The sequence below is a fragment of the Varroa jacobsoni genome, unplaced genomic scaffold, assembly GCF_002532875.2.
Source record: "Varroa jacobsoni isolate VJ856 unplaced genomic scaffold, vjacob_1.0 scaffold_1193, whole genome shotgun sequence".
In the NCBI taxonomy this organism is placed as follows: Eukaryota; Metazoa; Arthropoda; class Arachnida; order Mesostigmata; family Varroidae; genus Varroa; species Varroa jacobsoni.
In genome coordinates, this window is record NW_019214095.1 from 202,173 (window position 1) to 219,486 (window position 17,314).

At 44.6% G+C, this 17,314-nt stretch overlaps 1 protein-coding gene across 1 annotated transcript in view; it reads right to left on the reverse strand.

Moving 5' to 3' along the window:
- Positions 1-17,314, reverse strand: part of LOC111267488 (protein turtle) — a 107,768-nt gene that overhangs the window by 51,573 nt on the left and 38,881 nt on the right. Inside the window, exon 2 of the mRNA XM_022845766.2 lies at positions 1,439-1,583. Coding sequence (XP_022701501.1) covers positions 1,439-1,583 — 145 coding nt within the window. The remainder of the gene's footprint in view (positions 1-1,438; positions 1,584-17,314) is intronic.

A 17,314-nucleotide genomic window follows, 5' to 3' on the forward strand; every position in this document is an offset into this window, starting at 1 on the left:
CGTTCGTCTTGCTACTTATGCAGAGGCATAGTGGGGCGGTTTTCTATGTGGTGACGATATTCAGTTCTTTCATCTGGCTAGCGAAAGAAACCAGTCAGCTCGTTCGCTATCACTATTGTACTTCCGCTCCATCTGCAGCAAGATCCTAAACCGGTACAGCACCCTACGCGCTTGATAGCTCTGGCTGTCTCTTGGCAAATTCGGCTTGGCACATGCCGTTCGGTTTCAAGGTTGAAACAGAACCGCATGTGTAAGCCTCACGAAAAAGCAATGGTATCTCCTGAAGGAAAAGAGATCCTATGCTTTGGTGAAGCAGTTGGCTTCCGTCGAGGTTGCGCTCTATCTAGATGCCACATCGAGTTGCTCATATGCGGCGGTTGGATCCAAACGGGGTCCAAACTGCTCTTCGCCTTTCCTGCCTTCTGTCCGGAGTAGAAACTCTGAAGTCGGGACCATCACGTTGGTTTACGTACATCTAGCTCGGAAGGCGTCGACGAAAGGGCCAATAGAAGTGGGCTGGCCAAACGAACAAACTCGCAGAGTTGGGTGCTGTTGAGCGCTTCTGTCTGTATACGCGTGTATTCGTCCCGCTAGAAGTGGCCGGGACGTGTAAGTAAGGACAAAAAAAAGCAGAGGGAAAGCGCTGATTCTAAGTTGTGGTTCGTAACGTTTGCGTCGGTGTCAGACACCGTCTTTCGACCGTCTCCTTTACGCGATCCCATTGGTGGTAACGGATCCCAACAGGACATTTCGTCAGCGGGTGGAAAGTATTGGCTGATTGAACTGCACGCGATCGAGGCTGAATCCAGCTCCAAGTAAAAGCAAATTAAGCCAAACTGGATAGATTTAGCTGTGTGAAGTGACTATTTCTAAATTAGTGCTCTTAGTAGAAAGTGCAGACGGAACTGAGATGCTCGAGCTGTTTGGGAGTAGACTTCGCCCACTTAAAAAAAGAACTAAGCGAAGTAGAAAGATGAAGACGCTACTCGTAGAAAAGAGATTCCCGATCCAGCTTTTTTAGTGGATGTCTATCAAGTTTGCTTTACCATAGAAAAAAAACAGTTTTCCGCAAAAACGAATATGGTGCGTATTTCGCAGTCTTTTCCAACTGCACCTATTTAGTTAGAGACAACGCATGTTATACTTTTCTGGCACAAGCAATTAAAAATACGAGCAGTCCCTTATATCACTGTCGGTTGCTATAGAGCGAAGGAACTGTCTAGGTGTGTCTCGCTTTTTGTCAACATAGATACTTCCGAGTGTATGTAGATATGCCGGAAACAAGCACTGATAATCCAATATGTTCGAAAAGGATAATTCACTTCTTTCCACTAAAAGCTATTAGTTAATGGAAAGTAGCAGAAAGATGCGGGGGCTCGGGCAACAAAATACGACCGAAACTATAAAGGTGATTGGATTCTTTCCTTCGATGACTTACCAAATATAGATGGGTATTTTGTGGTCCTTCTTATGCCACTGGACGAGGTACGGCACTGGTGTACCGTCTGGATACTCGAAAGGGCAGTCTAAAATAACATTGTCCCCTTGCGTCGCTGACTTTTGCGGCAATTCCTCGCCATTCCCTGTAAGTTACATATGCGCACACACACACACAGACACAGACACGATGAATAACATACGGGTTAGCCCATTTGTGGATAATGAAAATTAATGGTTCATCTAACTAAGCCACGCAATTCGAGTAGCTCTACCAGGGGCAGGACATCCAGTCTGGCGCCACAGTGAAGCAGCTCATGGACGTGTCACCGCTACAAACGAATCCTGCTTTTATACATTAAGCTACACAGTGGCTTTTAACACTGAATTGATTTAATATTGAGTTGGTCAATCTAAATTATAAGAGTTTCACAGCAACGCTGTAGTTGCCCACAGGACAATTAGCCCCTAGCATAGGGTCGACCACCTTTGGGAGTAGTAGATCAATTGACATTGACGCATTGCTCCTTAAAACCATATTTCTTCAGATTCAGTTTTTACATCACATGGCAATAAGTAATTCTCCGATTACTCCCACTACTCCCAAATGGTTTCTCATATCTGTGGTGGTGGAGTAGTAACGTATTTATTTCCATACCAAATATGGAAACATATAGTAAGGGGGGCAATAATTGACGGACTTTGTCTCGTAATGGATGAATTTACTGGGTTGTAATTGCGACTTAAGCTGTGTTTGACGGCTGTTTTTGACGTCTGAAATGGTTATCTATTTATCCACTTCGATAATCACCGCTCGCATAACTACAAACTCAACTATCGAGCGAATTGACAAGAATCATTTTGGCAACTAGTTTACAATCAAATATCCACCTCTGCCTGTAGTAATTGAGAATATCATATATACAAACCAAAAACTATAATTTTTACGTACGGTGAAACCGTACATGGTTTACCGTACGGCTGTACGGTACGCCAGCTATTTTACGGTGTTTCACGAGTATAACACCCTTTCCCTGTTAAAAATTATTTAATTTTTCTTCTGTTACCCTTAGATTTGGCACCTTGCTCCTATTCGGTATCTTTTATTTATGCGTTATCCACGAGGCCGGAGACCAACCCTTGGTGCAAAATTAGCCTTCGATGTGTTTATCGCTTCCGACATCGTTTTTGCCTATTGAAGTAAGGGACGCGAAAGCAACGCGGGCGTCCAGAAAACTCGATTGACTTTCGATATTTCATGGCTTCTCTCCGTACGATGGCGCAAGCGCCCTGCCTGAACTCCGACACGACACTTCACTGCACTTACCCCCCATGCCCGATGATTGAATGCGGGCACTATGCATGCATGTATGTATGTATGAACTACATAGTGGCGGATCGTCAGAGTCTCAGGCTTCTCAGACAGATCAGACTGATGGTCGTGTTCTGGCTACACACGCATACGCCAGTATGTTTGTCGGCGACCAAGCTCTAAATTTTCAGTAAAGGAACGGCCCCGACCTCGTCGGAACGGTAAGAACTCGATATGGCAGCTTATTCTGTGTAGCTAGACTGATGTAGGCTCTTATGAAAGCCTCATATTGTACCGGCGCGCCTCTCAATTTTATCCCCGCAGAGTCATTCCCGTTTTGCCCCGTCGAGTTTTGCACTCATGCTCCCTCCTCTCCTAAGTCTTATCCGGTAATGGTTTTTAGAGTCCCTTCTATATTTGTACAACGCTGGGCTAGAGGAAAGTCCGGCTCATGTCAACTACACTACCGGTGCCCTATACTCGAGTGAACCTTATGCGATGCTATGCAGTGTCTCCTAATTCTGGGCGGATTTTCAAGTGCGACAACGCTCGCTGTGGCAGGTAAGTTGTCGCACGATCATGAAAGGCTACGTAGTAATAGCATGGACTGTGGCAAAATGTTTCGTAGTAGACCCTTTTCCCGTATAGCTCTATTTCGCTATCTCAGCTACCCATTTCTGAAGGACGAAATTTCCACAGAAGGAGGATGCAAAAGGCAACGGGCAAATGCCCTTCTGCACGGCGCTTTTTTGCAATTACGACGAGGACATCCGTCGGCGGCCATACTGCTTTTCCTTTCTGTGTTGTAATGCCTCGTCTTTATTTGTCTAATCGTTGAAGGCGTGGCCTAATACCGAGTCATGAGGCTATTCGAGATACAACGAAAAGAGAACAACAATGTAATGGTCGTTTAGAAAGAGCGAACCTCCTCCCATAGAGGTACAATGGGATCTAGGAAAAGTTTTATGGCACTGGTCTCTTAGTATTTCTTAGGCCTCCTATTTATCCTGTAGTTCTCTATCAAAGCTTGATTCTTCGAATTCATTGTTTTCGGCAAAAGAGCATAAAAGGATTAGCTTAAACTTGTACCTACTACCAAGATGCTTTTTTCCGCGAGGTAACAGATATTTCTTTTTATGTTATACATAGTGAAGACCTCTATATTCGAGTTTTACGTCCGGTATCACTGTTAACCGTTCGATTAGACAGAAACATAACGGCTGGCTGGCTTTAAGCACGAAACGAATTGTCTGCCTGTTTATGTCCGGGTTCGAACCCAGACCATAACGTGTTCCTAAGATTAGCAAGCAACTACGTTAGCTACATAGTGAAGGTCTGCGATGACTATAATTGCGCCCACATAGGCTGCAAACATGTATGGTCATCTACTGATGTACAAGTAGTCTAGGAGCGATCTTCGCGAAGAGTTATCAACAAATCGAAGCTTGGCTAGTTACCTAAATCAGAAGTAATAAAGCAAACGCCAGTTTACTACATACGACGCGTTTCCAAACATCAGTACACCATGAGCATACTTTCTTCATGAAGTCGTTGAACAGTTCCATTGATGTTTTTTTCGTTGTTTTTAAGCAACGCTTGGAAGCATTGTTTATGTTCTACGGTCATACGATGCCGCAATTCTACAACTAAGATGCGCAATGAAATTAAGCAGGTCGCTGTCAAGCATAACACTTTATAGTATCCCCTCTCTTAAGTCGCCATTTTCTACGGTCTGTAGTGAGAGAAAAATTTCCAAACGAGTTCCGATCAGTCAGCAGCAAATTTGCGAGTAAAGTTTTGCCTTCTAATTGAACGATGAACACCGAGAAGTCTACCCATTACTTCACCGTTTGTTTTATCACTGCGTCAACAGTAATAGTAGTAGCATGACCCACAACACAGCAACGCCACACTTAGCGTATGTTTTCGGCCAGTCAGGCTTTGTGATGTCATTAAATCCAAACTAATTTTTCATTGCTTCACTCCCTTGGCTCTTCGACTCAAATGCTCCAGTTGGACTGGCGTTGTTTGCCCCTTGGGAAGCTGCTACCTCCCTTTGGGCCATTGCTTCCCACTATCGGCTGGGCTTCTTCCAGCGTCAGAATTGCCCTCGTCTTACCAAGAAAAGTGGATTTGGATGGAGTAATGCTGCCTCACAACCCTCATCTGACTGGATCGTTTCTTTTATTCCTTCGTGCGTTTGTGCCACTTCTGTTGCTTCTGTGTAGCGCGGAACGAGTAAGGTTTGAAGGGCTGTCTGCTTCGACTGCTGCAAGCTCCACTAACGTTGACTCACCAAAGATTCCACTCGCATCCGGGATCGCGATGGCAGTGTCGCTGCTGCTCTTGCGGATGGTAGTCCACACGCAGGCAAGGGTACGCATCACAAGCCTGGGCACATTCTTCTCATTACGGTGCCGTGGCAAACACGAAAGATGGCTGGCACTGCGCGAGTCAGCGAACCCGGGGCGTGGCCCTACGGAGAAAGACAAGTCCCGGACAGATCCAAAGTTTCTAGGAAGCATGCCGGAAAGAACTACCCGTGCTCACGACGGCTGACTACTAAATATATATGCATATCCCACAATGTCGACAAAGAACTCTTTTATAAGTAACCAGCGGGTGAGGGCGGACGTGAAGGTCACGCTCTCACGCGCAGACCGCGCAAGCTGTTCGAGGCTACTATCAGAAATCTTAGGTCTTTTTGTCCTCGCGATCACCGATTCCTACATTATTCTATCCGCTATACGGTACTGTGTTTCTTTTCTACTATTCTATCGTTTTTCCCTTGTTTAATGTCGCGGAAGGAAACACTGACGCCGATATGTTGCTGCTGTCATTAACGTGCCGGCGTTTACAGTAAACGGCACAAAAAAGGAAGGCAGTGACGGGGTACACAGTTTCTTGTGATGTTGGGCTTGGCGTTGATTCTCAGACTTTTATTTTGACACATCAGACAAAATCATGGAACGTATACGGACATTTGCAATATATTTGATAGCCATTGCAGGCGAAGCAACTTTAAGCGTCGGAAGCTTAATTTTGTGCCTTAAAACTAACATTTGACAGACTCGCGTGCACCAACATTTGAGATATGCTGATGTGCTTTAAACTATTTATAATGCATTCGGTGTATAGGATGATCGAAAGGTCGCATTCGTTTTTGGAAAGCCAACAGCTTTTTCATTTATCTGCTCTAACTGTAGACCTATATTTTCGTTTTAACAGTAAACGTGTGCTGCTTTTGCCTTTTTCTTTGAACTCTTTCGCTATCTCGATCCACTTGCTCTTTTATTTCCTTGCATTGCTTTGTCATGTTAGGTACCGCCTGCCGCCATCGCGCTTATCCTCACCATTGCCGCTACCCAGACGAAACAGCTGAGTGGCCTACCGCTTGTTCTGCCGCTGTCCGGGTCCGGCTCAAACTCGTCGATGGCGGTTACCCTGACCCAGCCCGATGCAGGCTTTGAGCCGTAGACGTAAGCCGTCAAACGAACATCATCCCCTGATCGATATTCTCCGGACCAACAGCAATAGTAGACCGATAAAAATAACGCTTAGACAGGCATCCAACTTAAGTTGGTACTTACCGTAGTTCCAACCTCAATTCGCGATCCAGCCGAACCCAACTGGGCTATTTCATCCCATCCTATTCCTATTAAAAGTCCGTGTTCTTTTGAGCCCCGAGACGCCTTTGCTAGATTCACTGGCATTACAGAGACGACACTGGCCGTGGCAGAGACGAAAATTGTAACAGTGGCCAGAGAAGCACTTCACGGAGGTCAATAGCTAAATGCTTTGCAAAATCGCCTTGTAGGTGAGTCTGTCGTAAGCCGTGGAACCAATGGCAGTCGATGTTAGCGGCGTCAGCGGTAAAAAACGATGCTTGAATCATTTCATAGCCATATGTTTTCATGAATTTACTCAATCGCGAGCTTATGACTCATTTATAGGTAGCATTATCTCTGGAATAATATATGTACCTTATTAGCATCGACACTGGCTGGGACTATTAGCTGTATATCACGGCATCGTACACTTTCTCCTACTTTCGTATAGAGAATTTTAAGCTTAAGTTATCTTGCTTTAAGCTTGAGTTAAGGACATGGTAGTACGCGAAGGGTACGGCGTTTCAAACACCAACATTGAGCACTGCTTAAGGCTTATTTTGTTTATAACACCGAAATCCTGTAACGAATACGCATGGCCGTCGCCAGTTAGCTACACACACATGAGCTATAAAAACAGCGTAAAACCAAATAATAACACGGCAACAACGTGTATCTTCGCATAATGTAGATACAACTTTTAATATTTTTTTCTTTAACATTAACAGCTTTCCGTAAATGATTACTGATGAATGGTGACGGTAGCATTGAAAATTAACCCTTAAATGAAGCTCTAAATATGAGTTAATACCTATTCTTATGACGACAGGTTTGCGGCTAAAGGACATGCATTTATTCCTATAGATATGTTCCTGGTAGCTGGAAGTCAAGTCCATCCTGATTTTTAGCTTCGGGAAACTATATAGGGTCTAATCGCTTGTAAAGGGATGAGTTGTGCAAAACGTTTACTACCACTAATACTGTACGGTCAATTAGTTGCCCCACAGCGCCTGCAACGTAAAAAACCAATCGAAATTCAGTAACCGAGAAACAAGCAACACTGGAAAGATAATCTCTAAGCGATAGTTATTCTAGAGATTGCGTAGACTAATGCAGTTGCTGGCAGTAATGGCTGCCGCGTTAATTCGATAGGCTGCAGCTTCATCGTTCGTTTTCGGCGTCGTAAAATTCACGTTTTCACTAAATACGTCAGAGGTAAGCGACCAGCAATCCTAACGATGACGACAAGTAAAGGTGTGCAGCCGGTGTGATCATATTTATAACAGGAGAGACCTGATTCAACCGTCAATTCCGAATTCTTCGTTTACTCGAAATCCAGCGTCCAATGCTAACATACGTTTGCTAGCCAAGTGGGCTTATCATTAGCAGCAACTTGCATTTAAAGAAACAACATTGTAACACCGACTATAACACTAACGTGTCAGAGCATCTGGCCTTCCCGGGCACGCGTGTCCTATTATTGCCTTATGAAGATTCAGCCTTATATCAAGGCCACAGCAGCCGAATAGTGAAGCCAAAATGCAAGCTGCTTTCTTCATTAAGACATACTCTCTTAATATACGACTCTATTTTTTTCTTATCTCGCCTTTCATAATTTCGCCCCCAAAACTTTGTCTTTAGCGATTCAAGCTAGCTTTAGGCCACAAGTTAACACGTTCCTATTGTCTACAATCAGCCAGCTAGTTTCTTAGTTCCTGTCCTGATTCTTTTTCCTTTTATGTTGATTCACCCTTTGTACGGTTACCGCAGCGCTGATTTCCAGCTTAACGCCTGCCACCATTGCTCCTCTACGAGTCGATTTGTCTACTTCTGATCTGCCGCCCACTCTTTCAATCACTCCATTTCTCGACATACAAGTCAAAGGAAGTTGGACTTGACTCCCTTCTGTTAACCCGCTGCACCAGAGCTGCAATAGTAAGAGTCTAAGTTGAATTGCTACCGTCCCCAGTCCTCTCTTCGTGCCCCTATGGACAGTCCTTCAGAACTGACAACCTACGCCTGATTGGCGAATCCAACAAAGACATCAGAGATTACCTTAGTAGCATAATATCTACCGTAACGGTTTACCTAGATCAATGTGATACTGTATGCAATAAAGACAAGTCGAAGCCGACCGCTGCAGGGTTTTGACCTTTTTGATCTCTGTTCCATCCATTCCTTAAACCAACTTCCCAAACCCCTCCTACTTCCTAGGCACCTTGGCTGTCTTTCAGCGCTCTCCGTGCGCATAAGTCCCTCATGTGGACGAGCAAAAAACACGAACGAGCTCGAGAAACGCGCCCATCGCCCATTTTCAGGTTACGAATCCTAGGCCTACTTTACTCGCCTTCGGGATCATGTCTGCTAATACTTAGGCAATGCGGAGCGATAGCGACTTGCCTGGGTGGAGTATCGCAAAATAGATTATTTACTTAGGCTTCGGAACTCACAGTTTCGACGGGGGACTGTCAAAGTCTACGCGCGCTGGAGCAGTTCTTGACATTTCGTTGTTCATTTCGCTGAGCGTGTTCTACATCACGTCCTTCGAGCAAGCCAGTGAACCCGGCTATGGCTATAACGGAGTCTGCGGACCCGATAGGTCCTTTGTACGTGTTTTTGCTACTGGCAATAGCAACGGCAGCTAGCACCCAAGTCTAAAAAAAATTAATATTTACTCTGTGTCAACGGCGTGCGGGCCACGAAGGACACTAGGGTAGGGCAAGCCGAATGAACGTCGCAATCATTGAACACGCGTGGCACTCGGACGAGAGGACGAGTAGTGGGGCTTACTGATCTGACGTATGTGAAGAAGGCTTTGGAAGCCTGGCGACAGAGCGTAAGGCAGGGCAGTGCGCCGACGATCCCGACGAAAAATTTTTAGCCACATTTTTATCTTCTTCCTGCCCCTTCTTTCCAGTCCCTACTTGTCTCTCCATTTTTCGCACTGTTTATTTGTATGGGTATGCTATTGACGCATGCGTTGCAACCATTCTTTATTTCGCTGCGAATCTTTGCCAGTGACTTGACATTCGTTTCAATGTCGACCACAGGAGCTTAAGGAGCAATGGTTGCAAGGCTGATTGTTGAGGTAGTAGAAGTACCAAGGCCATGTTAGTATGAAAGTAGTAGCCTTAATTATATTAAACGGTTCGGCTCGCCAAGCCTAGCCGAGATAACTATATGAAAACGACCCGGGTAAGAAGTTTGGTTTTATATGGTCCTAACGCTTCACACGTGCATAAGATGTTTCATTCCACTATAAGGCTTTGGGGATTGCACTCTGCGATCGCTCCTCTGTAGAGCTGCGTCAAGCTCTCTGGGCAAACGCTGTTAGCGTTAATAGCGGGAAACGCATATAAAGCAGAGATCCAGATATTCTAAGTATATTCACTCATGCTTTGCGTATTTCAGTTTGCACAGTCAAAGGGCGGCAATTTCTCCCTCATTTCGACATCTCAACGCATTGGGGTCTACCTTCTGTTAGTATATCGTGAACTACTTTTAATCATCTAAGTTAGTCTTTTACATTGTACATATGATACACAAACGTCCGGTTCGCAAGCGTGCAAGGAAATGATTATGGGGTTTAGCTATTCACTGCTTTCGAAGCTTTGGGATCGCCTTGAAATACGTCAAGACCGTCGTATTTAAGAAGTTTTTTTGGAGGCCGTGCGGTTGTAGGGGACTTCGCAGCGTCAACTGCGGAAAAATATCGTTGGCAATTGAGGAGGAAAACTGTTGTTAGCGGGCTGCATCATTTCCTTTCTAGCAGAAAGGTAAATGACAGAGCACAACGGAGCATTGTAAGTCATTCACTGAGGAAAAACCAGATCCTTGGCCAGAAAAGTAAAAAGATGGTAAAGGATGATTGGGACGGACGCGTGTGCTGCGGATTGGCTAATATAGGAAATCAGGCATAGGATCTACCGGGCACACAAGTGATATGTCGACCTCATCGGCTGAGGCGTGTCCATTCTCTAACTTAAAATGGGTTTCGAGGTAATCTCCTGGAAACCCCTGCCCCTCGTAGCATATCGGACACAACCTTAACCCTTAACTTGACTGCTTGGAAGGACGGTTGGTTGAATCGACTTTTTCTTTTTAAGCAAACGCGCTTCGGGATGGTAGAGTTGAACAGCTTTGGTCGGGGCTGATTTCTGAGACGGTAACGGAAAAAGAGATGAGTACAAAAGAATCAGGCCTGGGCCATCTTAGCCGGTCAAGCTACTCAGTGGGCTGTAACCGATAATTCTTCTTGTTCTTTTGCTGTCTTAAAACCAAGTAAGCGCCTAGGCCTGTTTTCTAGTGAGAGGGCAAGAAAACGCTTGACAACTCTGTCAATTTTTTTTCTCATACTGCTACCGCTGCTACAACTACTCGTACTTCTCTCAAGGAATCAGAGAATAGAAGCCAGGATGAGACCCGCTTCTAAAAAAAGAATAGAAGGTGTGGGAGAAAGAGGACCATCGTCCGAGGAGTGACGGGCGTATTTAAATATTGACCAAATGCTTCCAAGATCTCGACCACTTAACTTACATATCAAAGTCGTCACCGTACATACAGCAAACAATACTAAGCAGGGTTCCGAGTTCGGCATACAGAAGTCGCTTGGATAATAGGAGGTGTGCAGGGGCACAGGAGGACTCTCAAGGTATTAGCTAGCTGCACTTTAAATTTGAAATCCGTGATTAGAAGCTTCCTAGCAAGGCATTAGAACCAGTTTAACGTTGCAGGGCGTGTAATCGCGTGAAGGTCAGAAATTACCGAGCGGGACATTGGATTAGACTCTACGCCACGTAGAAGCGGAAGGCTCACTAAAAGGACCCTAATACTGGAATCGAAAAGTTAAATTTACATTGTTAGGTTGTGTCAACTCTAAAAAAGGTCAATCTTTGAATGGCCAGTTTCGTAATAAAATTACTAAGTTTTTAGATGTATTTTTTCAGACGTTATCAAAGATCGGTGTAGCTGCACCTTGATCCCTACAATTTTGATATAAGGAGGATATACCTCTACATAATATGTTTTGCTTGTTGGTCTTTATGTACGAGCGAATAGTTTCGACACGTTAGTATATTTCTTACATTACGTAGAGTAGAAATAGTTCAAAACATACGCAAGCATATGTAGGTGAAAATATGCCTATACATTATTTTGTTGAACGACAACGAACGCTTTATAGATGCGTATTTCTATATCGATATATACGTTTGCATATTTTATGGGACCGTGTAATTGGTGATCTATAACGAGTTGTCCAAGCATAAAACATCAGAGTAATGCCAAATAAAAAATTCATAATAACAATAATTATATAGATAATATTTGGGCTCTATATCTTATCCGTACTAAGTATATATATTATATAGATCAAATTAGTTTAGACTTCAGTTTTCTTATTTCTATCAAAATAACCAACCACGCCTCGAAGTTACGTTCATCGAAGCCATTACGCGAAAAATGTGAAGCTGATATTACTAGCTTCATTACGTGCACAATTCAGATTTCCTTCCGTTGCTTCGATCCCGCGATCCTGCGAGCCTGCGATCATGAGCAAGCGCTTGCAGTGGCAGCGGTGTGGTGGATTGGAGTTTAAAAGACGTTGCCACCTCAGGGCACGGATGTAGGCCAACCGTACTTCTTCATTGCTCGCCCCTATCTGCTGACGTCGACTGTCCATGTGAAGGTTTTTCAGGGGTAGTGTACGATATGGGATCCCTCTAGTGTTATGTGCGATAGGACAAGACCGGCTTATTCTTCAGCCAGTGGCAAGGTAAGACTCGGCTAACATTGTCGTCATTCACAACTATTGAACGAAAAGGACAAAAATATATAGGGAGGGAGAGAGAAAGAAATTAACTTAGAATAGGATAAAGTATTGCTTTGTTTTTGCGGACTACAAGCTCAGGCTTTTACCGTGCGTTCCATCTGTTACTGCCGCTGCCGCATTTGCCTGTTTCGAGAACTGGAAAAACCCAACCGAGACTTTCCTTCTATTTATTTTGGTGTCTCTTTTGCTAAGCTTATTGTAATAGCTATCGTAACAGCAAAGGCTGTCAGGACAATATAGGACAGCAGAATGGCAAGTTGTTTCTGTTGTGGCTTTTGATACAAATTCCCCCTACAAGCGAGAAGGACCGGTAGGTCCGATAATGGTAGTCCAAATCTACTAGAATAAAGGAACTTATTGTGCTACAGCGTGCATGTGTTACACTCTTCGGACGATTTGTCTATCTGGTATCTTTAATACGGCGTAGGGCCGAATGGCTTTTGCCTGTCATTCTTTTGCTAAGAAAGTGCACCTTCAGTTTAGCATCGCCGTTGGGAGAACAGCTCTGTGATTGAGGATGGTTGTCGCCGGGAGTCACTGATTCTACCATCGATATCGGGTACAGCAACGAACCTCGGCGAAAAGTTCTATTTAGTTTTTTCTTCCTACCGTGGTCGTCAAAAGCCCTATGTCGGCCTATGCGTATCGCCCAAGCAGAAGATCAACGACAACCATTGACCTGTTCCTTCTTCCCGTTCCACTTTATCTTTTCCCAGCGAGTGCTTGGATTCAATGCATTTTTTTTTGTCTAGGCCCTTTTCCTTCGCTAGTGTAACGGTCAAATGCGAAGAGGCAATAGCGGTGCGCGAGTATGCGAATGACATGTTACCTCCTTCATTAAATATTGTGCATATAACCATCAGTTTATACCTCCGTCAGCGTTGTGGTTGAAATCCTAAGGCTATGCGTGTATGTGATCGTGTACAATATGAGACATGTTCTGATTTGAACATCAGACCAACATTTCCCCGCCGAAGTGATTTACTAGCATATGAGGACAGCTGCAAATGGCATCCTTTGTCTTCTGCTGTTTCCATGCAGTGGACATACGAAGCTGGTCAAACGAATTCCTTGAACCACCCTTATAGGCTTTCCTGAGTGCTACGTCGTTGGCTACAAATTAGGACAATTAAGAAATAAAGATTTGTCAATAATAATAATTATTGTCAAATAATAAGTAGCACGATGAAGCAAGTTCAACAATGCTGCTTAAAACTTAGACCCCTTTGGCCTCGCCCTGGTTGTGGCAGCCTCTTCTCACGCTATATCTATTTGTAACCACATAGGATTGCGGGTTTAAGCTTATAGATTTGCAAGTCTGACTATACTGCGCAGAATCGAGACTACAGAGATTTAGTCTATTCAGCTTTAACTTCTTATAAAAAAAAAAGTTTGTATTTGTTAGTATCTGCACTTATCTGTCAAGAGAGAACGAGGTTGCGGCTTTTTGAAAGCGTTTTATGGCTGGAAGCTGCGATGATTTTGGCGGTATGAAAATAAAATTTCAGCGGTTGCTAGTTCAGTACCCGAGCGATTTACTAGTGAGGTACTCTTCTCCAGTGGCGACCGCCTATATATATGAGGTGCAGTTGGCCATTTGGACAGATTGCCTACCGATGCAGCTTCAGTATTACAACTATCAGCGGCACGCGACGCAGCCTCGACTCACGCTAAATAATAGTAGTATCTGCGGTTTATATACGGTACAATAAGCTTTCACTAATTGCTTATGTATGTACCTTGAAGACCGACGAAAGAATATACTGTCATATTGGTTTCTTAGTTCGTAAGCTAATTTTAAGGACTCTTTGGGTCTGCATTTTTCTGCAGAATTGACTGACATGCGAGATTCCAAAGCGTAATACTACATGGAACATCCTTTACTTTCTGTTACGACATCGACGTACTGCGTCCTTACGGGGCACTACTGAGCACAGCGTGGGTAATTTTGTCAAGACGCAGACGAACGCCGTGGACTGCTTGGGTGACACAATATGTGAGTCGATGAAAATATTAGGTAAAACGGTTTGCCTTGGCGACCGTATGATGATGCGCCGCGTGGGCGGTGAACATTGTTCGCGACTGAAATAGTTTCAGCACAAAAGGCATGGTTCATTGCAACCCGCGTCCTATTGAATTAAAAAAGTTCACATAACCTTTAAAGTCTCAAGTGTGCAGTAGCCACACCCATAAGGCATAAGAATGTTCATCGACGTTCTCTTCAAGCTGTGGCAGCTAACTCAGATTATATCTTCACCCCTCAAATGGCATATGAAGGGTAGGGGGGGGGGGGATAAGACGATCGAGAAGGAAACCTAGGCATAGATTCCTCCACCCAGCGAAACTGCCTGCGCCAGTTAAGGTAAAAAAAACTCGTTGCAGAGTGGGAAAAAGATCATATCAGGCGTATCGTATAGGTGAAGACGAAAGAGCGCTTCGAAGCCCAAATGAACTCGAAGGCGAAGCCTAGGACACTGAGTGAAAGGAAGAGTTTTAACTATCCTCCATTAACGATTCGGTGCTTACTTTTCAGCGTAACCTTCTGTCCGGCTGCTTCATTGCCATACCTTTCGACCTCGCCTTTTTTTGGGTACGATGAGTTAAAGAAACAAGTATTCTACTATAACTAGTCAGCTATCGGCTACAGGGTGCTATTCGAAGCAAATACGGCGTAGACACCCCTGAGACGTTTCACAGGGATGCGAGAAAAGACGGCCACGACTAAAGATACTTCTCTATGGCAATTAAAATAGAAACGACAAGCCATAACTTTCGTAATAATAAAAAAAGACATCTACATGTGCAACGAGGTTTTTCAAACGTAGCTCAAACAACGAATGTCGTTATTGCGAATCGCTCCGCAAAGATTCATACGAGTCGATGAATTTGATGCCGAAATGTCTAAAGAAACGCCGACTCCTTAAAGTTTCATGCATACAAGCGAAAAGTAGCAGCAAACTGTGTCTGCATAACAGGGGCTGAGCCATTTAAGCAGCTAGACGGAGCGGGTAGGTCCCGCAATTAATGTTTCTAGTTGTTCTAGGCCAACGTCCCTATGCATATATCTGAGGAATATATTCACGTTTGATGAAACCTACACAGAACATTGTGATACACACTGAGGCAAAGCCACACGTGTGGCTTAGCCAGCCACATTACCCTGCAAGTAGGTATTGTTGTTGTATAAACATTGTCGTTTATATTGACGCAGGCCAACCTTTTACAATAAGCATGCGCCGGAAACTACAAATGCACTATCACCGTTACTCACCATTTCATATGACTTTGTTGAGTTATTGTTTCACGAAGCTTAGCCATGATTATCATTAGAAGAAAAAAAAAACGGAACTCCCTGTGAAAAAAGGCAGATAGGGTGTTACACCACGGCCCACCGCAAAGAACACCTTAGACCCGATCTCCATCCCCCCGACCCAGGTCTGACCATGAGATTGCTGCTGGCTATCGCGCAGGCCTACGCGCGTACCGCTGACACCCGCTACTTTTGGGTGTGCCCATAGGAGTAGCCGTGGCTTCTTAATCTATATTTAGTGCGCATGGAAACAGTAACGGCAGCAATAGGAGAAAGCAATCTTAAAGGAGCAAGAAAATGTACAATGTTCCCTGAAACCGGCATGGACGGTTACTTCTGTTAAGACCAGTAGCCGCTCCAATAGCAGGCGATCTACCATATGTTACAAAATAGGGGCCAACTATGATCTGAAGTGTGATTAGCCTCCCGGTTGGCCATTGCAGGACCGATCCGTAGCAAAAACTTGTGAACCGAACGAAGCGTGTGTCTGGGGGGGGGGGGGGGTAAAAGCTCGATATGGGACAGTTGCACAAGCTAGTAGCAGAGGGGTAAACCGCGAAACAGGAAAAGGGAGATAGCGAGTTAAGCAATGAATAACAGACGACTACACAAATTAAGCAAGTTTGGAAAAGTTGATAACAAGTTGAGTTCGCACTTGCATACCGAGTAGGCCTAAAAATTTGATAAGGATAGACCTATTGCACGTTACTGTTTATCGGGCCTTCGTTTACACGCCCTCTGGAATGAGAAACATATCGGACTTTTTCAGTGTGCAAAGATAGTCGCAATGTTGCTTGTGGCCATACTGATAGTGGTCGTATTGCTGTGGCGACTGTTCTCTGCCTAGTAGGAACTTTCCAGCGGTTATTGACTTGCTCTTGTTATCGGTAGGGGAGTTGTCAACCATTTTCAGTGTCCGCAGCCTGAGCAAACGGACCGGGGTTCGGGAACGCGGTTAACTAAAGGATCTGGCCGTTCGAATCCTAATGCTTATGTTCCTGCCCTGTCTGTTTCATTCTCGCACAATTCCCGCACCCTAATATTCACTAGGCATGTCTACCATTTGCCACCGGCGTAAAACAACCTTCTTTAGCAAGGTTGGACTCTTTAAACGATTCCAAAGCCTGTTGTCTTAAGTTTGCTTGCTCATCGTTTATCGCATTGAAGGTAATGCTCTGGACACTGCCCAGTCCACTAGTTTCACTGTCAACCTTTGGTGTGTCCAAGATGAGCTACAGATCTGCTCTAGATCCTTATACTAAAGGGCTGCTGTCCGACCCTGTTTGGTAGGAAAATTTTTGCGGGAAAAATCTTGCGTCGCTGTTGCCGGGGGTTAATTTTGTTATCACTTGATTGTTCTTTGCCAGCGACAAGAACCACGCAAGTCACAGCTGGATTGTAGCTTAAAGGAAAAGCGCAGATGTCTGGATAGCCAGCGGTACCTGTAGTAGTATGTGTATAAGATCTCAATCGCTGTGGCAGGGAAACACGAGTACGATAGCGACGCCTGTGAGCGCTGCGATTCGGGACAGCAACAGGACATCGAGGACCATTTTATAAAGAAACGACAACAGACTTGATTTGATTACCGCGAGTTCTGGTTTGTGACCCCCCTCTCTCTTCCGACGAATAAGTTTCATTGTCGTCGTTCACCGCGTGCAGTCGTTCCCGTGAAACGTGTAGTGCACAAGGTGAATGTTCATTTACAGCGACGGCAGCGATTGAAAAGTGACGAGGAGGTGCGGAGTTAGAGGGGGAAGAAAGAGGGCGTGGGGTCGTTTGATACGCATTGCCGAAATCCGTTTCTGCGGCCGATC